The sequence below is a fragment of the Cydia pomonella genome, chromosome 12 (assembly GCF_033807575.1).
Source record: "Cydia pomonella isolate Wapato2018A chromosome 12, ilCydPomo1, whole genome shotgun sequence".
In the NCBI taxonomy this organism is placed as follows: domain Eukaryota; kingdom Metazoa; phylum Arthropoda; class Insecta; order Lepidoptera; family Tortricidae; genus Cydia; species Cydia pomonella.
In genome coordinates this window covers 3,376,605-3,399,409 of record NC_084714.1, presented here as the reverse complement: position 1 = coordinate 3,399,409, position 22,805 = coordinate 3,376,605, and the positions used below count along the sequence as shown (strand labels likewise).

Below are 22,805 nucleotides of genomic sequence, written 5' to 3'. Positions count from 1 at the left end.
TTACGTTAGCCAAGGGGCTGATAGAAAGAATATTTAATAAATTAATTGGAATAATAAATATTTTCCTCGTGATGGTGTGATAAAATAAATTCGTGTTGCGCTCTGTAGCAAAGTTTGTTTAACCCTCATGCCTTGAAGGGGACTACCATGAGGTGTTAAACAACAACTTTGCCTTTCATATTTCTAGGTAATACAACTGAATTATTGCTTCTTTTATCTTAGAAATGGCTTTGAAATGACAAAGTGAGAAAGTGTCACGATATTATACACCGTGGGCTGGTAAAACCTGATAGATTTAAAGTTGTATTCTTAATCGCATTTAGAGGCTAAAATATCATACAAATTTTCTATAATCGGTCTTCTTTCAGACATAATGGCAATTCTTGCGAAAATTTGTTTCTGCAATAACTTTGTGAAAAACGCCTTTTTCGCTGCGGCGCTGCCTCTATGTGACTTGGTTTAGTCATACCTTCTGACAAACATTACTCAACTAAAAAGAACACTCGCAATTTTGATCTATAGATGAATTAAGAAAACTTTACTTCTTCGTTGTAATGTTTTTTTTTTTCGCCAAGATGTAGAAAGAAATAACGTGCTGGCTGTGTGCAGAAAATGGCTTTTAAATCGGCTAAAAAAAAACAGAACATTTTTTTTCCGAATTTTACTAAACATTTTTTGATCCTCAGGAATGCGCGGTTAAGATCTGTCGGATTTTACCAACCCACGGTGTATATAATATGATATTACGACACTTTCACATTTTATCACGCCAAATTCACTGTGCCACGGACGCCACGGTACTGTCAGCGAGAATTCAGTAATTAATCCTGTTAAATATAAGCATCACTGAAACTCCTAAGCACGCCTCCAACTCCAGAAGTGATACATGCGCGTTGCCGACCCTTTAAAAACCTGTACACTTCTTTTTTCAAGAACCCCTACTGTAGACCTTCAGAAAAACCTCGGCAGGGAGCTCATACTAAAGCCGGAGCGCCCGCGGGAGGAAATTCCTCTTAAGCCGCACAGTGCGCGACCATTGTTGCCACTAAAAAATGTAATCTACTGTGGTTTCGTAATATCCTAACACAAATACAGAGGATACAGGGTAAGCTATTTCATTCGAAACATTTTCTCAGTCAAAATTTGGAAAAAGAGAGAAAGAGGAAAGAGAGAGGAAATTACATACGACCACTCCGTTCAGTATTAGAATCATCATAGAAATATTATGTTGTCATATTTTTATGCTATGTGTACATGATTGTACGATAATGGTTAGCATACCTACATTGATCTTATTCTAACACATAAGTGCGTCCTGTAATTTAGTAGTAGTAGTAGTAAAACTTTTTATTGTACAAAAATGAACACAAAACAGGAAAAAAACACTCATCATTAATACAAAGGCGAACTAGTTTTCCAGTTTTTTCACTATTATTAGTTTGTAAATAATTTATATATACATACATACATAGCTACTATCTACTTATTGCCTACCATGAAAATCTTAATTTGAAAATCGTATATTTGCCTCTCTATCGTTCTTGCCCTTTCGAGCTTATAGCTGTTCACGGAAAACTACGAAAAAAGGAAAGAACTGTTTATTTAATGAATTTATCAGGAAACATTAATAAAAACAATAAGAGCAACGCCAAGATACAGAGGAACTACCGCGAGACACAGAAACTATCGGGGTTGTTTATCCGCGGGTGTAATAAACTCCTTATATTGTAGTGGTTATATCCTCTTTGCTTAGAGCTACTATATCTGTGACCAAAGACATTTCTGTAAAGATTTGACGTGCGGTTCGCAGTTGCGGTCGTATGTACACCAAACACTAAAAATGACCATGCTACGTGCAGTCGGTCTTGTCATCATTTTACTATGGAATTTGACAATAACACTGACGTATTTAGGCCGCTGCAGTAATGTCGGAGCAGTAGTGCAGCTGCGGTCGGAAATACGTTAAAATTACCATATTACGTGCAGTCGGTACCGTCATTGATTTTACTATGGAAATTGACAATAACACCGACGCGTTGAGGCCGCTGCAGTAATGTCGGAGCAGTAGTGCAGCTGCGGTCAGAAATGGACTGTCACCTTTAAACGGTTTTATGTCTTTATTGTTTTGACTTATGGGTCTGCAATTAAAATCACAATTTCAAAACATTTATATCTAAACCGTGGTTGAGTAAAATATTACACTAATAATCCACTTTTTTTTATTTAAATATTTTTCTTATTATTCCCTTGCCCAGGCCCAGTAACATGCGACAGTGCTATCTCATTTACGCCGAGACAAATAGACAGTGTGCGCGCTTTAGGTATTGACAGCCTCTTAACTATTTAATGTATCGTGTGTTGACGATCTCTAATCTCGTTTGACTGCTTTTACAAAATGCTAATCTTCAGATTGAGCTATGGGAACCTATTGAATCGTTATGATTAACTCTGGTCGATCCGATATATCTGATGGCAAAGGTACCACTAGTTTGTATGGCTATGATATTGTATTTTTAAACAATGTAGAATCTGGAGTGTGACGTTTACACAATAAATGTGTTATTGCGAACTACCTGCTAGTCGACACTCCGTTGTGAAGTGTCATGGCGAACGGACTGGTCGCAAAGCACTCGATCACAATCTGTATTTTATTCACCACCTTATCATATAACGGTTCAAGACGTCACGTAGATAGACATTTAATTAAAACCCATCATTCAATTAGTAGAAGTCTATGCTACTGACCTAAACTGAAATTGAACGCATGTACACAGATAATTAGGTCCTAATGTTCCCATACCTGTTTACCCTACAATGCTCATACAGTATGCTATTGATTCGTAACCCAACACGTTTGACGGACCCCGTTTGAACGTTTGTAATTAGAATAGTGTTTGTGCACAAGGGAAATTTCACACTTCGACACACGCGATCGGACACGTAACATTAGTGTTGGAACTCGAATCTTTTGAGTCTTTTGAATAAGTCGACTCAGTTTTATGACATTCGGCGCTTAAATAAATGTTTAAGGCTTATTAAATCTCAAGTCGAGTCCTTTATCGAGTCTTGAGTCTAAATTTGAATAACTCGACTCGTTTTTATGACACCCGGCGCTTTAAAAACTTTTTAGTCTTTTAAGTCTCGTGTCGAGTCACTTACATGTCAGAGTCTTTTTAATCGCAATTTATGTAGGACTAACAAAGACTCCATCAACGATTTTAACTGCATAACATTAAAGGAAAGAGGCGATATAGTATGATTTGTGTACCTAATAAGAAAAATGCGTTTTGAGATTTTTTATATTCGGCCATTCCTGTTTCCTCCAAGACTCCATCAAGTATTTTAAAGGTTTTGTTTAATAACGGAAAAAAGACATTATTGTATGATTAGTGTGCCTATGCCTATGAATTATTGAGATTTTTCATGAAACATTTTTAGAGGTCTTTGAAAAGTGCTCATGTTTTTATTATTCTGAAAAACTGTATCGAGTTATAAAACAGAGGATTCGAAGGACTCACTAACCAACACTAGACACGTCTGTCCATTGCGTAACAGCCATCGATAAATCCATTCAATTTTATACTGTATTCCGACGTAACAAAATCCAAATTATAACTGGATTTTAGACGGCTGTTATTGGTGGATGTGGTCGTGACATTACGTGCTGAAACATGGAAGGACTGATAATTTAGTGAACATTGTATGTGATGTGACATAATTGCTTTTATGTTTCCCTGGAAATACCTGGGCCGGGCCGACATTCCGGCCACCGTAATTTTTAATAGGTTCCTAAGTTATTGAGGAATAAAGTAACATATATGATTTTAAGTTTGCCCAACAGACGCATTCTAGTTTTAATTATAGAATATGAAACCGATCCATATCTAATCGATCGAATTCATATCCTATAATTAAACTTAGAATACGTCTGCAAGTTGCAATTCATCATCATTTTCACTCATACTTTACGAATTTGTAGTACATTTCGTGAAAGTGACAGCCAAGGAGTCATAAAGTCATATTCACATCTCTCCCCGTTGGACGCAGAATAAGAAGTAATCGTTCCCATCTGTTTTCACCCCACGTGACTAAGACGGGGACAGTTGGGAATTGACCATTTTGACCCACATTTATTACCTCTATAGCAGTCAATTAATATTGTAATTTATTTAGAAATTGTATATATATCAATCACAATGAAAAATTAACTGTGATCAACTCTGACCCACATCTTTGGATTGCCGGTTCAACGCATTTCCAATTTTGCCAGCTAACCATCCGTCATTTACCGCTAATTTAACTATTGCAACTGTGACAATGTCACTAGCGACATATGCACTATAATGTTGACAAACTTATTTATTTGTTACAGCATACAGAAAGTGTCAGCCGGACGATTTCCAGTGCGGTGTAGAGACGTCCCTGTCAGGGAAAGCGGCTTCTCAGGGACCCTGCATACCCAAGGAAAAGAGATGCGATGGGTAAGTACTCTATTTATATAAATCTTGAAACCCCGTTTTGAGTGATAACGCGTTTCGGAAAACCAGTTTAAATAATGAAAACGCGTTTTCACCGAGGCATTTTCGAAAACTAATAAATATGAAATAGTGGATCCTTAATATAGAGAAATAAGGTACCAAAACGCTTTTTATTTTCGTAGTCGACATCTAGCATCGAGTAGCGGAATTATCAGTACTGCTACTTGACAATACATGTTGCGACGAAGGAAAAGTATAATGCTCAACAATTTGCAGCTAATATTATATAACCGGATTAATCGGAACTCTTTTTTCAACTCCTTTTTACTTGTGATATTAGTTGTAAATTGTTGAGAAATACAAATTTCGTCTGTCGCGACACCCGAGACATCTAGTGTCAGTAGCGGTACTGATAATTCCGCTACTCGATGTTACTACGGAAATAATTAGCGTTTTGGTACCAACACTGATGTATGAAGTAACAGTTCGCGTTCAAATGTGTCTTAGATAACAGTTTGTTCTTTAATATTCTTTTTGTTAAGGTTCAGGGAATAGTACATACTTTTGAAGCATAGTTTGATACGCTAATTTTCATGCTGATTGTACATAGCTTAGAAGATTGAGATTTTATATTTTGTAAGATTGCTGTATTTGGAAACTATACCCATCCGACATTGCGTCTTCCTTTCCGATAAGGTCAAAACAGTGGTTGCTAAACATAAAATTGCTATTGATTAGAATTATTTCCTGTATTGTCATTATAGGTTAGCAAACAATTACAGTTTAGTGACAAGGTTTCTATTAGGTATTTCTATATAATGTTGCATTAACGCAACATAATTACTTTATCTTGGTTTCAATCTTAATTACCTGTTTACCACGAATTTCCTGCGCAGCGGGATCATTTTGGTAAAAACAACCTATACACAGTTTAAAACGCTTAAAGGTACAAATCTTCAGCTCGCGAAAAAATCAAATTCATTGATATTCAACCACTTACTAAATTACTGATAATTTACTCAATTGAGCTCAATTCGGCTATAATTCAATTATTCCAAAAAGCGGAAAGGTCGGCGATGACATACAATAGATTTGCAGAAGCTTGTCTCCATACACCTGGCCAAGAATTTGAACAGGATGGACGCAACATAGAATACATGGCCGAACATAACGAGGCATCTCTTTTATCGGCCACACAGAATAATGCCATTATGAAGAAGTCGAGGTGATCTGATCATCTGACGTAACATCTGTTGTATTTAGGTAGTAAGAAAAAACATTTATTTCAGACCATAATGATCCAAAATGTGTTAGTAGTCAAAATAATCTTAGACACAACGCAAAAACACAAATAACTAACAGGTAGGTAAAATAGATAAATCTTTGCTAGCCGTAGCGTTATTTGCCGTAGATTTTTCTTCAGATATACGTATATTTCATGTAAATTCTGCAATGGATTACACATTTTCTGAATTATTAATTACTTTTTTTTTACTAGCCTATTATGGTGTCTCACTGCTTGGCAAGGGCCTCTCCCCTAGTCTTCCACAACCCCCGATTTAGTGCCTCTTCCGGACAATGGTTGAGAAAGAAGTCTAGGTCGTCCCGCCATCTCCGTCTGTTACTTTTTATTTTATTTAAACATTAGTTATATACCATTGCTTGTTTAATTTTACAAAAAATAATATAAATTACATCTATTACTACTATCAGCTGCTTGCATAACGAATGGGGAAATATGGGGGTCCAGGCAGGAGGAGTCAAGCTTATCAGCGGTCTCGAGCTGGGGGAACAGAAGCCGACACAGCTTTTAAGACGAATGCGAGAACTAGGCAAGAATATGGTACCAGACGACGGTTTGAAGGTAATGTGGATGAATCAACTACCACATCAGAAGGTTGCGTGTTCATTATTTAACTGACTATACCGCTGTTTACACTTGATTCCTCCTGCCTGGACCCCCATACTACGTTTGCCTTCATTTACTACGAATAACAAAGTGACATTTGTAATTAAACTGGTGTAGTGCCATATTTATGTTGCAGTAAAAATAGTGCTACAGAATATTTTATGGTCATACAATGATTTATAACAATCATCATGTTCTACAGGTGCATTGTGGTACCTTCGAAAGTTACTATGGCTACAGTAGAAAGTGCTTGTAGTTTAGTTTTGTTGTGTTTGCCATTTTCAAAATTATTCCGCTTTCGAAATTACCCCGTTACGCCTTAGGTCTATAGATGTGACGATGGGACCTTTTTTTCTTTTCAAAAGGGTATCTTCTGAATTTTATTTTTCTGTGACGCTCTGCCTATGAGGGAATCTCATTCATTTAAACAGGACCAGTAAGCGTTATCGAATCATTGGCCGTTTCAGTCGAGTAATTGTATTGATTTAATTTATTATGCTAAGCACACAGTGACGAGTTTTATTTCATATATTTGACGACCAGTTTGGCCTAGTGGGTAGTGACCCCGCCCGTCCCGTCCCGGGTTCAAATCCTGGTAAGGGCATTTATTCGTGTGATGAGCATGGATATTTGTTCCTGAGTCATGGGTGTTTTCTATGTATTTAAGTATTTATAAATATTTATATATTATATATATCGTTGTCTAAGTACCCTCAACACAAGCCTTATTGAGCTTACTGTGGGACTTAGTCAATTTGTGTAATAATGTCCTATAATATTTATTTATTATTATTTATTTATTTATTTATTATGACAATGGCAGACGCGTAATTTTATTTTTCTCTGGATATTAGGTTGTTGTCACACCAAGCGGTCAATAATAAATCGATCGTAGAATGGAACATCGACGTCGGTCGTCGATTGGTCTACTATCGATGCCCATTGGTGAGGTAACCTTAATTTTAATGGATGATTATGGTGCCACCATAGCGGCTATGGGAAAACCGAAAGGCGTCTAGCCTATCAAACATTGTATAATATTTGAGGAATTAAGCCTTGTTCAGACTAGGCTAGTATTTTAGTCTAGTGGCGAGTAATTTAGTAGCTAAACTATTCGCTACTGCCTAAAAATCGTTCGCATTACAGTCGAGTAAAGCTCACAAGTCAGTGGTACTCTGTACTCTACATTTTCACGTCAACTAATGAACTCGACTAAATCGACAGGTTCGGACTTGTTTAGCCGGCGGCCGAGTGAGCACGGACGCGTGGTGGGGGGTGCTACTCGCTACTAAACTACTAAAAAAATAGAATAAAATGGATTGACTTGACTAAATTACTTACTAATCCACTCGACTAATTTTTTGGTGTTCAGACACGTTTAGCTACTAAATTACTCGCCACTAGACTAAAATACTAGCCTAGTCCGTGGCGTAAGCCACAATACCGGAAGACTCCGGTTCGAGTCCGGTCTCGGGCACTGTAAGACGTAGTCACTTTTTTAGTATATGACATCTATGTTAGTTTAAAACTCGCAAGATCATTGCCTAATAAAAAAAAATTAACCTAATCCGCATTGTAATTACTTGTCCACAGTTACCTAGACTGCAGAACAGGAAAGGATGAAGAAGGCTGCGCGAACAACACCACGATTTGTCGACTAGATGAGTTCCGCTGTGAGTCGGGCAACAAATGTGTCAACATGTCGGCAAAGTGTAATCATGAGAACGACTGCGGGGACAACTCGGATGAGGCGCATTGTAGTGAGTATTAAAGTGTAATATTATGTTATGACAACGCCAAAGTTTACGTATACAATCAGATATATAATGAAGAACGTATTATACCATACCTAAGAACTAAAACTCATCGACACATTTCTAAAAACCCAAACACAATTAGGTTGCGTTGTTTTATCACAGACTTCCGAGAGCCACCTCCTGTGTCTATCATCAGATCAGCTCGATGGTACCACAATATTGCATTGTCACCCAACTGACATATGTATGAGAAGTTTCAGCTCAAGCGAATAATGGGAAATTGGTCTAATTTAGCTTGCAAGATTTGACAGGAATACACATACATAGATTGCAAGTTAAATAAAATAAAAATTTTAGCTCTAGTGATAGTATTGTTAGGGTGTCTTTTGTCTTAAGCGAAGCCACTAGGTGTGATTGTTCTTTGTCTCAAATTTACCTAATCTAGTCCCAAGCTACTACGTTATAATTTGTCTATCCCTACAAAGAACATGTCTAGTATGCTTTTCATTTCTGCATACTGTATCAGGTTATTCTGCCAAACACTCATATTTCTAATCGTATGCCAACCTGTTTATTCCTGTTAGAACTCTTATGAAATTCAAGGTAATACAAGCTGTGACAAGGATCCTTTAAAATTCTAAATCCTTCAGTAAATAAAACTTGTTTCACGCTAGAACGGTCAGGGTCCAGGCTCAAGCGAACATTTCGTTTTCTATACCGATCACTCACATCGTCATAGAAGACGAAGTGTTGGACGCTTCAATGCCCTGAAATACAAAGACTACCTTCAAACTTGTATTTAAATAATTATTTAACTTTCCAGGCTTCCCGCCTTGCCACATCGGGCAATTCCGCTGCAGCAACGCTCTCTGCATCCCTGCCACGTTCCATTGCGATGGCTACAAAGATTGTCGCGACGGCTCCGACGAGGCTAACTGCACCGCCATTGCCTGCCCCGACAACAAGTACCTCTGTCCTAGAGGCGCGCCCGGAGGACAACATAAATGTATAGCGAGATCGCAGCTGTGTGATGGGAAGAAGGATTGTGAGGATAATGCTGATGAGGATGCTGCTTGCTGTGAGTATTGATTGTTATCCTCTTTGTCATCATATATCTCTTCGACGATGGATCAGATGATACCAACTGCACCGCCATTGCCTACCCTGACAACAAGTACCTCTGTCCGCGAGGCGCCCGGAGTTCAACATAAATGTAGCAGAGGTCGAGGTCGCAGTTGTGTGATGGGAAGGGAGTATTGTGAGGATAATGTTGATGAGGTTGCTGCTTGTTGTGAGTACTGTTGGTTGATCTGGCTTGTTGTCATTGCAGCTTGCAATTGCATCAGTTGTAATCTCAGTACATTTTTAGGGAAATTTGTGCAAGAACTTAGCACAGGTCTATAATAAAAAATTGTATTCGTTTTTTAATTTATTAGGTTTATGCCCTTCTGTAGGTACTTACTGCTCAGAAAACAGTTGGTTTACAGTCTCCAAAAACATTTATTAATGCATGAAATCTTCCTCGTTTCTATATCATTGAGGATTGCGACCACATAGTCTCTTCAATCTACACGATTTCCGCTTTCCAGAACCAGATGAAGACCTCTGTTTCTTGTCAAATATTTTTCATAATATTGCTCCATCGGGCCGATTTTCCACATCCCTTATTAATTAGTAACTGTTTAATTTGTCTTTTCCAGCGACGTCATCCTGTCCCGCGCTAGGCTGCGAGTACAAATGCGTGGCATCGCCTTCAGGCGGCGCTTGCGCGTGTGCGGCCGGTCTAACGCTAGCGCCGGACAACCGGACCTGCGTCGACCGCGATGAGTGCAAGGAATGGGGATATTGCCATCAGCTGTGTGTTAACACGCCTGGATGTAAGTACTTTTTTTTTTAATAAAGAAAAATAGAAAATATGTTTTGCTAATTTTTACAGATCTTGTTGAACATAAGATAGATCGATGACAAGCTTGCTGTCAGCGTACGATCGTTCATTGTAGGAATTTTGGGGAAAACTTTGATAATGATGATACACTTCCCTAGAGATTTATAGAACCTCAACTTCCCAAGACGATTACCAACATTGAAGGCGTGTTAATTCCTTTTATTACCTGCGTAAACGTGTTAAAATGTTCCTTCTGGAAAGTTACTTTATTATGCCAATAAAAAGCACTTATATTCATGTTTGCGCCTTTTCAGTCTACAAATGCGCGTGCGCCCCGGGCTACACGCTGGTGGACGGGTCGCGCTGCGCGGCCTCCGCGGCGGCGGCGCCCGCGCTGCTGCTGGCCTACGAGAAGGCGGTGCTGCGCATGGACATGCACGGCCGCGCGCCCGCTGTGCTCGCTAACGCTACTGCGGCTGCTGGTTTAGACTTCCATTTCAAGAAGAATCTGCTGTTCTGGTCCGATCTTAAAACTAGAAAGGTGAGTTTAGATCGTGTATTTTTCTTAGATAATTCCAACTGTCTCTCTCTCTCTTCCTCTTACTAATGTAAGGAAATGAAATAAGCAGAGAACTTGTACTAAATATCCGTGCTTCTTTAAACTTAATTCTTAAACTATAGATGGTGAATTATGATTCACTCTGGTACTTCAAGCTACGAAAATCAACAGGCGATAACCATTAACTTTAAACCGATTTCACAGGTTCCATTACAGCACAGCATTGTAGCACAACTTTGTCTATTTTCCAAGACTCAAAATTACATTTTGACATTTCCTGCAAAATGCAGTTGGCCTTGGCAGCTACGCTGAGCTGCTAATGTCTTTTTGCGGTTGTTCTCTCGTAAAGCTAAGATTGTTATAATCACCGGATTATCTACTTATGTCATTCGTTACACACCCAGAGAGAGAACAATTCTGAAGAAGATTCTGATTCTGAGATGTTAGGAGTAGAATTCTGAAGAAGATACTTTTACTCTATCTTCATAAATATCTAGCCCATTTATTTATTTGTTCAGATCCACATTCAACACCTCAGCTCCCCCGCGGGCGCGACGAGCTACGAGAACGACATCACCGTGACCGGCTCGTGGGCCCCCGTGGCGCTCGCCGTGGACTGGGTCGGGGACAAGCTGTACGTGGCCGACGCCGTCGGGCAGAAGATAGACGTGTTCGAGCTGGACGGGAGGTGGCATGCTGTGGTTTTGGGGAGCAATTTGACGAGCCCGGCCGATATTGCGTTGGATCCGACGCTTGGACTGATGTTTGTCGCTGATAGTAATCAGGTGAGGCATTATAGCTTGACTGTATAGAAAAAATGCCTTGTGTGCGAGTGACCCTGTAAATCTTTTACGACATAGAAGGGCCTCCGTTCAACTTGTCTGATTGATTTTAAAAGTTATAGTATCATAGAAATGTTAGATTTGTTTTGGCAACTCCAAAAAATAACGCTTAGTTTTATTTTTTCAGATTATACGAGCAAACATGGATGGTACACATGCAAAGTCAATCGTCTCTGAAGCGGCTTACAAAGCCTCCGGTATCGCCGTTGACATTATTGCTCGCCGCGTCTTCTGGTGCGACTCGTTATTGGACTACATCGAAACAGTAGACTATGAAGGCAACCATCGCTTCCTCGTACTACGCGGACAGCAGGTTCCCAGTCCTTCACGCCTAGCCCTTTTTGAAGACAGGGTCTACTGGTCTGATGCCACCAAACAAGGTATCAGCTCCGTCAACAAATTCGAAGGTTCAGCCAGCATACAGGCCATTTACAAAATGAAAGACATCAGAGATCCCAAAGCGGTCAGCGTCATACACTCTTTAAAACAGACGTCAGTGAACAATCCTTGTGGTCATGACAATGGTGGCTGCGCTCACTTGTGCATCGTGACCGCCCTGCAGAACGGCGGTCTAGGCTACAGGTGCGCCTGCAACATTGGATACAAACTAGAAACTGACTTACGAAGCTGTGATATCGTATCCGAGTTCCTTATGTATTCTCAGCAGAGGTTCATCAAAGGCAAAGTCTTGAACCCTGTCATAGAAGGCTTCAGCGAAGCCATATTGCCTGTAGTTTCTAGGAGAGCGAGATTCGTAGGTTTAGACTTTGATGCTAGAGATAATCATATTTACTATTCTGATGTTTTACAAGATGTAATCTATAGAGTACATAGAAATGGATCAACTAGGGAAATAGTGTTAGCGTCGCAGAATGAAGGAGTCGAAGGCTTAGCAGTCGACTGGGCTTCAAAGAATTTGTATTATATTGATTCAAGGAAAGGTACACTAAACGTTTTATCTACGACAAATGTTACATACAAAAGAACTTTGCTCAAAGACCTGAAAAGACCGAGAGCTATTGTGGTGCATCCAAACAAAGGTTACATATTCTTCTCGGAATGGGATCGGCCTGCTAATATCAGCCGAGCGAACACAGATGGAAGTGGTTTACTGGTCTTCGAGAACGTAACTCTTGGATGGCCTAACGGTCTTTCCATAGATTTTGACGCCGATCGCGTTTACTGGTGCGATGCTTTATTAGACCACGTTCAACACGCAAAACTAGACGGTACAGATGTCAAGACAGTAAACTCCAGACTTATCAGACATCCATTCTCCATCGTCATTTACAAAGAATTCATGTATATTACCGACTGGCGATTAGACGCCATAGTCAGGCTGCATAAGTTAACCGGCGAACAGGAAGATATAATGGTAAGAGAACCTCAGACTAACAGACTTTATGGTGTAAAAGTTTACAGTGAAGAGATACAGAAAATACATCCGAACCAACCCTGTTCGATCAGGAATGGAAACTGTCAGAAGCTTTGCTTCGCTATTCCAAGAAACAACACTGAATTATTACAAGTAAAATGTGGTTGTCCTTATGGAGAGAAGTTAGACACGGACGGTATGACCTGCATAGCGGATCCTAACAAGGAGCCTCCGGTGCAAGCCTGTCCGAATACTTGGGACTTCACTTGTAACAACCAGCGCTGTATTCCAAAGAGTTGGGTGTGCGATGGAGATGACGACTGCCTGGACAATAGTGATGAGGAGCAAAATTGTACTAGTAAGTTTTTTGATGCTTGTCTTTATATTACTTTGAGGCTTTATCTTTATTATCTTGGTACCCTTTCCTCTAGAGTTAAATCCAAAATGGCATCTACTATCCTTCATGAACATTAAAAAAATAGTGACTCCACAGGTCTCTACAGAATCTATAGACTATTTTTTTAAATAATAAATACTACACCATGCAGTTTCTATGCAAGAAACAAATGAGCGTTTCGGACTATTTCTTATGGGCATTACTTCATAGTTAAAAAAATAGGCTATAAATAATAAAGTGCTCAGTAAAGTTTAGCTACCTCAGATTTTTTTGAAATACCGAGCGCCTATACATCGATACTTATTACCATTCTATTTTTCAGAAACCACTTGCAGCGCCTCTGAATTCATGTGTAAATCTGGCCGCTGCATCCCAGCGACGTTCAAATGCGACAGTGAAAATGACTGTGGCGACTTCTCCGACGAGAGCGGATGCGTCAACGCGACCTGTTCCGCGTCGCAGTTCCAATGCGACAACGGAAGATGCGTGCCCAGTACTTGGAAGTGTGATTCGGAGAACGATTGTGGGGATGGTTCGGATGAAGGCACGCATTGCGCGGAGAAAACTTGCGCCTACTTCCAGGTGAGTTATTGATTTAAGGTACCTTATCGGGAATTAAAGATCCAACGGGGCACAACAACAAGGTAAAAACTTGAAAAACCAAAGATGATCAATCCGGATTTTGGAATAGACTTCAAATACATGGCCCAAAGAAAGAGAAGCTTAAAAACAATTCAAAACAGTTATTTTCCTGTATTCAATTCAAATATGCTAAATCTAGTTCTAATAAAAAAATAACAGGTTTAATTTCTTATAATTCCAGTTCACCTGTCCCCGAACCGGCCACTGCATCCCAGCGTCCTGGGTGTGCGACGGCGACGACGACTGTTTCGACAAACAAGACGAAGCCGACTGCCCGCCCATCTCCTGTCTCGCCAGCCAATTCAAATGTGCCGACCTTAAACAATGTGTCCAGGAAGCTTACAAATGTGATGGGATACCGGATTGTAACGATGGAAGTGATGAAGCTGGTTGTCCATCGCTGGCGCCACATCAGTGCTCGCCGGATAAACAGTTCCAGTGTCAAAGCTCTGGAATTTGTATACCGAGGACTTGGTATTGTGATGGTAAGTGTCTGTAACTAGCTTATACATCTCCTATCTCATTAATAAGAGGTGATTCATTATTATACTTGTGGTTGAACATGAGAATTATCTGTTTTTTTAATAAAAACTTTTTATAGTGTTGACAATAAATCGTAAAATTTGAAAGAGATAGTTCTGAACAGATTTTCAAGATCCTCACTAAATTATATTTAGATTTTCGCTAGAACAATAAGAAGTAACCGTCGAAAATTCTCATATCCAATGTCCAACCATAAGTAAGGCGTCGTTTCACGATTCCAATTAATATGTTCAAGAGGTTTACAGAAATGTGGGGATTCTGTACTTAAGGTAAAGATGCAAGTGATCAGGTGGGTTTAAGCTTTACTTCCATACCAATTCCCGTCTAATAAGCAAATGTAAACCGAAGATGGTAATGTTATGCTTGGTTTGATTTGGCCAATTCCGTCAACAACGATTAAAAATTCAGGACAATACCTCTCGCATCGAATGATGGTCTCTGTGACAGTTTCTTGAAATCTCTTTTAGTGGGATTTAATTTAAAAAAAATGATTTAAGAAATATATATATATATAAATATGACAGCTATTCCATATAAAAATGAACTGTCACATGGACCATCATTCAATGCGAGAGATATAGCTAACTTCATTGACAGTAGCTTGCAACACATCTCAACTTACTTGAACCGTTCGTTACCCATCAATACCCGGAAAGCCCTTAATCTCATGACATATGGTAATGGCAGGGTCCCCGGACTGCGAGGACCTGTCGGACGAGCCGGCCACGTGCGGCGCGGCGGCGTGCGCGGCCAACCACTTCAAGTGCGCGTCGGGCCGCTGCGTGTACCAGGCCTACGTGTGCGACGGCCGCGACGACTGCGGCGACGGCTCCGACGAGGGCACCGCGCATGCCTGCAAGCCGCCGCCTTTCAGGTAAGCACTACTCTAACTTTGTACTGTGCTTCTAACCATCAGAGTCTCTTGGAACTTTAAATTTACCAAAAAAACAGAAATCGATACTTACATTTCGTCAGCGACATTTCAGTCTATACTGTGTAAAGGTTTTCGTTTTTCTTTCTACAAAAAATACACTACATCTTGAATGAGACCGAACTTCCAAATTATAACTAGAGAACGGACGATTTTCCGACATCATATTTACTTGTGTCCTCTATATACTGATGTTGCGCGATGTTTTTAAACACTCAGGTCTTTTTATTCATGAATAATTTCTCAATTTCCAGATGTCCATCAGGACAATGGCAGTGTCCAGGAGTCACGGGTCGCTGTGTTAACCTCACACAAGTCTGTGATAGCAAATTTGACTGCCCCAATGGAGCTGATGAAGGTAAGTCAACACATATTAATCCGAAAATAAAACACGTATAATATTACTCGTTATTCCATTGTTTTAATATTTTTTTTTTTTTTTTTTTTTTTTTCTATTTATTTAGAAACAAACAGTCATACACAATTTTTGATCAAAACTTATAGACAAAAAATAGACCTATAGTTTCATATGTAGAAATAAAATATAAACAGGTCCGTGGCTATTACAAAAAACAAAAATACTTAAATCTGTATTTTATAATAACAAATACTTGAAATATGTAAATCAGTGATTTGATACGTCTGCAGAAAATAAGTTACATATACATCGTAGTCTCGTAGTACATTAAATTTAAGCAAATAACAAATTACAGTTATAATCAATATTTAAATGCATTCTTAAGTTGTGTTAGTGAACAGTTAAAAATGTCTAAATCATTAAGTTTTTGATTCTCATTAAAAAGTTTACATGCGCGTTTGATAAATACATTCCCACCGTAACCAGTCCTGCTGAATGGAATAAAAAATAAGTTTCTTTTACGACAACAGCGCTCACGTCTTCGCGGAACTCTAAAACAGATTTTATGTAAAAGAATAGGGGCTTCTAATTGTGAATGGAAAATCTTAAAAAGCAAAACGGAATCAGTGGAATCTCGACGGTCACTAAGAGTTTGAATATTTAAACGTTTACAGGTGTCGGTATAGTCAGCAGTATAAGCTAGTCCAGTCCTGAAGCACAGTGATTTAATAAATATTTTTTGAAGTCGCTCAATTCTGTCGATGTGTACTTTGTAAAAAGGTTTCCACACTGAGCAAGAAAATTCAAGGTGACTACGCACAAAACTATTGTAGAGAATTTTATATGTCAAGCGGCTTTTAAATGGTTTCCCAACACGCATTATGAATCCTAACTGTTTATATGATTTTGTCAGCATTTTATCAATATGTGGGATAAAAGTAAGTTTGCTATCCATAATCACACCAAGATCTCTAATTTCGGTTACTCTATTTAAGGTTTTACCCGATAAGTTGTAAGAATAATTAATTACATTTTTCTTTTTTGAGAAGGTGATAACATTGCATTTATCTAAGTTAAGAAACAAATTATTTATTTCACAGTAGCTGACTAAGTTGTTTAAATCATCTTGTAGCTTTTCACAATCGCTGATATTTTTAACTATCCTAAAAATCTTTGTATCATCTGCGTAAAGTAATAATTTAGAGTTCTGGATGTGATTAGTTATATCATTCACATAAAGAGTAAAGAGCAAAGGACCCAAGTGAGAGCCCTGAGGGACTCCTGAACCAACAGACATCCATTGAGATTGATAGCCCAACAAAACGACCGCCTGACTTCTGTTTTCTACGTAAGATTTAATCCAGCGAAAGAGATCGCCATGTATACCAAGTTTCCAAAGCTTAGATAATAGTGTATAATGACAAATTTTATCGAATGCCTTAGAAAAATCAGTATAAATAGCATCCACACTATGGCCATCGTCCATTGCAGCATAAATTTCATCAGTGAAGGTTAGTAAATTACTGTCAACAGATCGACCCTTATAAAAACCATGCTGATTTGGAATGATATGGCGACGTACAACACCAAATAATTGATCTGTAACAATTTTTTCGAGCAACTTACCAATAATACACAATTTAGATATGGGACGGTAATTAACAACATCACTACTAATCGAACCCTTGGGAATAGGAGTGACCCATGCTTGTTTCCAAGTTTTGGGCACAATGCCCTCTTTAATTGACTTAGTATATAATATGGTGACAGGAGTTGCAAGGGTAGAACTACAAGATTTTATTAAAAGCGGATGAATGCCATCGGGCCCAGCACCTTTATGGACATTAACTGTTTTTAAATATTGTAAAACTATGTTGTAATTAATCTCTACTGTACTTAAGTCGATAATACAATCAGGCGCTGGAATATTTGTTATGTCACCCAGGTGTAGATTACTAGGTTTTTCAAAAACAGATTGAAAATGATAATTGAAAAAATTACATATCTGTTCGCCGTCAGAGCTAGTTATGCCTTTATAGTGCATTGATTGAGGTGGTCTATTTTTAGAAAATATAGACTTTACGTATGACCAGAAAAAATTAGGATGATTTTTAATTTTACTTTCTGAATAAGATATATAATTATTATAACATTCCAACTCTAATTTATTAGCTCGTTTGCGCAGAGTACTAAAAGTCTGATAGTCTAAGGGGTTGCCGTATAATTTCCAACGTTTATGATATTTCCGTTTTTCTTTTAAAACCTTACGTAAGGGTAAGCTGTGCCAAACAGGAGCGGAACAAGTTGGCTGACGAACAATTCGTTGTGGAATATACTTGGAAATTAAATTTTTAACCAAGTCATTAAATTTTGTTACACAGTCATCCATATTCAAATGTTTAAAGAAACTAATCCAATTAATAACGGAAAGTTCATCATTAATTTTTTGATAATTACCAGCATGAAAGTTAAAAACACAGTGAGGCGCCGGCTTTAAGTGACATAAAGTTTTCAATTTTAGGTCCATACAAATAGCTCTGTGGTGTGCATCTTCCGGCGTGAGTGGTGAATCGCAAGCTGATAAGCGGCATTCATTGTTTGAAAAAATTAAATCTAAAATTCGGCCATTGAAATTAATTATGGAATTATACTGTTTAGTTCCCGTATATGATAAGAATTCGTATATCAATTGAGTACTAAAACTAACACATGCTGTCAGCTCCATCTCAGATGCTGAATTCATAACCCAGTTCGCCTCAGGTATATTGAAATCACCAGTAATTAAGAAAACGTCGTCGGGCCGATCAATAATTATTTGACTAGCAAGGTCAACGAAAGTGGTTAGTGCATCTCGGTAATTGGGTCCATTAGGAATATAAATACACGCTATGTTAAGATAAGATTGTTTTTCATTATGATAAGGGAACGATAATGTCATGTCGTGTTTATTCCGTTCAATGGGAAGTGAAACCCATAAACATTCACAGTGGGCAAGCGATGGTACTGGCCAGTCACGGCGCACCGGCTGGTATTCTGAGCGCACGGCAACCGCGACCCCCCCGCCCCGCGATGCACCACTTGCTTCTGCTGACCGATCACAACGAAAAACGCTATACCTATTATCAAAGTACTCCAAGTCATAAAAGTCAGCGGTCAGCCACGTCTCCGTTAAGCAAATGAAGTCATAATCAGACTTAGTTACTTGAGAGAAAAAATCCTGTGATTTTGTTCTTAAGCCCCTAACATTTTGGTAATAACCCGAGAATAATATTCTATTCACTTAAAACAGTTAAAGTTAGTACATATATACTCAAGAGCAAGGAAATTGGGCTGCCTTGTATAAAAATTACTATAAGAAGGGACCCACCGGCACGATTATTAACGTCAATTATAACATTTTTCTGCAAAGACGGGAGTAAATGAACGTATGTAATAAACGTAATAAACAATGATAAGGATAATATGTAGGTGCTACTAGTGAGAAGTAAACAACATGATTGCAATGCAGGCTGTGGCACAGGTGTGGAAATAATATTATTACTTAAATAGCAACGCGAGTACACACCGTTATGATGTATATAACACAATATCTGTAAAACTAAGTTAGGCATTTCAAATACGATAGTAAACAAAAATAGTAAACAACATTTGGATGGTATGCAGAGAAACATTTTCGTGAGAATTAAATAGTACAAATTTGGATATGTGTGAACAAGTTTAACATTATTTATTGTAAGACCGATTAAAAATTTGAAAAATTGTCAGGTAAGGTTTTTCAGAACAGACTCACTGACAATATGGATAACTTTGCATTTTTCGTTTTTACGTAAAAATATTTTACAGTCCCTTGTCCACAAATATTGATAATCATGCTCCGTTTTAAACTGCCTCGCGAGTTTTAATAATAATTTATTTGAAGGCGTAAGGTGATCGCTCAGGTACAACGTAGATGCGGGTCCAGACAGTTCTATGTCAGCGGTAGTAAGGCCGCGTCTCGCTCGCACAGCAGCTAGTAGTTCATCTTTTCGCCTACGTTGAGTGAACTTTACGATGATGGCGGGTGGCCGTATATTAGTTTGCGAGTTGCTATGCAAAGCCTGAAAGCGACGTACTCGATGGATCGTGTCGACATCGGTATCTAAAAGGGTGTATCCGACCTTGGAACAAATGTTGCGAAAAATAGTGTTCAAATTTTCGCCTTTAGTAAGCGGGACACCCGATATTTCAATATTGTTTAACAATGCAAACTGTTTGAGGCTGTTGTTCTCGGCGACCAGGCCCTCGATGGTTTCTTTCACCTTATTAACACTGTCAGCAGCTGCTGACAAACTAGTTCCCTGCTCCTCAACTGACAAGATCCTATTGTTTAACTCTGTTAATTCCGACTTCATGCGGTCTTGCTCTTTCGACATTTTTTCGGCGAGCTCCTTGACGGAATTTATTTCAACTTTGATGTCTGCTACTATGTCTCGTCGCATACTTTGGAGGTTTTCGTTGTGTATGTTACTAGACGAAGTCAAAATCGACATCATCTCCTTCCGAAATGCTGCCAGGTCCTCTTTAATACTGCATTCGTGTTCGTGTTCAGGTTGTTTACGTTTGCGAAGAAAAGAAATGTGTTGTGGTTCATGAACATCCATTTTGGATAGATCGGGCTGCGAGCCACCAATATGTGGCGTAGTATCAGATATATTATCTGGCATTTAAAAGGAAACCGAAACAAATAATCCTTAGAAACACACGGCACGGTAATTGAAACTATAATTCACTACACGAATTACGAACGAAAAACAACTTAATCACTTTAGAATAGGAACTAATTTGCACTGACGCGTTAAGTAACAGCTCTTCGCGATAAGCACACGTCCTCTCGGTAGCTAGTTAAGACGGGTATTTCAATATTTAAACTCATCTGGCTTTTTTGAAAAGTCGTTGATTACACTTTGTGGTCTTTGACACAAATTAAATCTTCTATGCTTTTTTTCAGGACCCAGTTGCGATTTCGCCGAATGTCAACACCAATCAGGTCTATGTTCTAACGATTGCAAGCAAACGCCCAATGGTCCTTTGTGTCTCTGCCCACCGGGCGAAGAGCTGGAGTCCGATGGCTTCCGATGCAAAGATATCGATGAATGCAACCCACCAGGCCTCTGCTCTCAGACTTGTGTTAACACTAAAGGGTCCTACCACTGCGGCTGTGTGGATGGCTACGTACTTGGTACCGATAAGCATATGTGCAAAGCCAACAACCACTCCAGTGCCTTCCTCATTATCTCCAACAGACATTCCATCTTAGTAGCAGACCTTAACGAACAAGGTTTGGAACGAGTCCCGATCAACGTCGAAAATGTCGTCGCTACAGACTCGAATATGCACACTGGAACTATCTTCTGGTCCGATATGAAGTTAAAGACCATTTCAAGGTTAGATCGTGGCAGCGAACCCAAGGTTTTGGTGTCCACTGGCTTGGACTTGGTGGAAGGTTTAGCGTACGATTGGGTGGGTGGAAACATCTACTGGTTGGACAGCAAGTTGAATACAATTGAGGTAGCTAGAGAAGATGGAAGCGCGAGAACAACTTTGTTAAGTGGAAATGTTACGCAGCCTAGAGGAATGTGCTTAGATCCCGCTCCTAGCGCAAGATGGTTGTTCTGGACTGATTGGGGAGAGAACCCTCGTATCGAACGCGTTGGCATGGACGGTTCTAATCGAATGGCAATCATCACCACCAAGATCTACTGGCCTAACGGTCTGACCCTCGACACAGCCACGCAACGCGTCTACTTCGCGGATTCCAAGCTAGATTTCATCGATTTCTGCAACTACAACGGCACAGGACGGCAGCAAGTGTTAGCTGGAAGCCATTACCTATTACATCCGCATTCATTAACCATGTTCGAAGACACGTTGTATTGGACAGACAGACAGTTAAATAGAGTACTATCAGCTCATAAATTCAGGGGCACTAACCAAACAGTGGTGTCTCATCTGATCTCGCAGCCTCTTTCGATCCATGTACACCATCCATCGCTGCAGCCCCAGTATGCAAATCCTTGCAAGCCTGATTCGTGCCAGCATCTTTGCTTACTCAGTCCAGATAAGCCAACGGGTTACACTTGCTATTGTAAGCCCGGATTTAAACTGCTGTCCGAAGGAAAATGCGTTGAAGGTAACGACTTCGTCTCGTTTTTCTTTAAATTTGTGTCACGAAATGTCTACTTTTTGTTTAGACACTAATGTTATTTTTTGTTACCTTTCAGAGGAGAATGCATATCTGATGGTTCTGAAGGGATCCCAAATAATCGACTTGTCGCCTGATGGTTCTGGCAAGGCCGGTCAGCTAGCACCAGTTGTTGGCGTTCAAGGTATGCTTTATAACATTGATACTTGAAGTGTAAGACAGGCATTGCATCAAAATGACAACATATTTCTGTAAGGTTATGTGTATGACAGCTCCATTAATAATGTGCATAAATCTGTTAAATGAAAGCTAATTATCAAATGTTAACATATTAAATATCGGTTTCTTAGGTTCAGAAGTATTAAAAATTACCATCCTACCCTAACACTTTTGGTGGAATGATCCAAAGACACTTTTCGAGTTCGAGTCTGTAAATAAAGTCTACTCTTGTCCTTAGGTGGAGTTCAAATCGACTACGACCGTCAAGGCCACATGCTATACTGGCTGCAATCCGTCTCTGGTGACAGTGAAGACAACGAGAACTGCACCATCTACAGCATGCCCTACGGAGGCGGTAACAAGGAAGAATTCTTCGGAGACGACACCGGCATCGTTGGAGCCCCATCTGCCATTGCCTTTGATTGGCTCGGTCGTAATATGTTCATGGCCAATAGGATCGCTAGCAATATTGAGATGATCCGAATCGATGGGAAGATCAAATATAGGACTATAATTCTGGCCAATGATGGAAGCCGGTTGTCCGTTGCCAGGCCGAAGGGCATCTGTTTGGATCCTACTGAAGGGTAAGTTATAACTTATACCTTTGCTTTTAATCTTTAATGCATTTACTACTTTTAGCATTCTGAACACATGACACCGAAGATTGAGAAGACATAATACTTACAAATTCTGTTTCTAAGTGTTACGTAGACTTTTGTAAAACTCATT

General features: G+C 39.3%; 1 protein-coding gene across 2 annotated transcripts in view; it reads left to right on the top strand.

Annotated features, from left to right (window-relative positions):
* Positions 1-22,805, top strand: part of LOC133523314 (low-density lipoprotein receptor-related protein 2) — a 506,862-nt gene that overhangs the window by 469,905 nt on the left and 14,152 nt on the right. For both annotated transcript variants that reach the window (XM_061858821.1, XM_061858820.1), the window contains 14 exons: positions 4,373-4,481; positions 7,981-8,147; positions 8,968-9,222; positions 9,845-10,021; positions 10,344-10,570; positions 11,107-11,373; positions 11,558-13,163; positions 13,525-13,784; positions 14,026-14,329; positions 15,075-15,261; positions 15,573-15,676; positions 20,664-21,845; positions 21,937-22,041; positions 22,315-22,660. In XM_061858821.1, the coding sequence (XP_061714805.1) occupies positions 4,373-4,481; positions 7,981-8,147; positions 8,968-9,222; positions 9,845-10,021; positions 10,344-10,570; positions 11,107-11,373; positions 11,558-13,163; positions 13,525-13,784; positions 14,026-14,329; positions 15,075-15,261; positions 15,573-15,676; positions 20,664-21,845; positions 21,937-22,041; positions 22,315-22,660 (5,296 nt within the window). The remainder of the gene's footprint in view (positions 1-4,372; positions 4,482-7,980; positions 8,148-8,967; positions 9,223-9,844; positions 10,022-10,343; positions 10,571-11,106; positions 11,374-11,557; positions 13,164-13,524; positions 13,785-14,025; positions 14,330-15,074; positions 15,262-15,572; positions 15,677-20,663; positions 21,846-21,936; positions 22,042-22,314; positions 22,661-22,805) is intronic.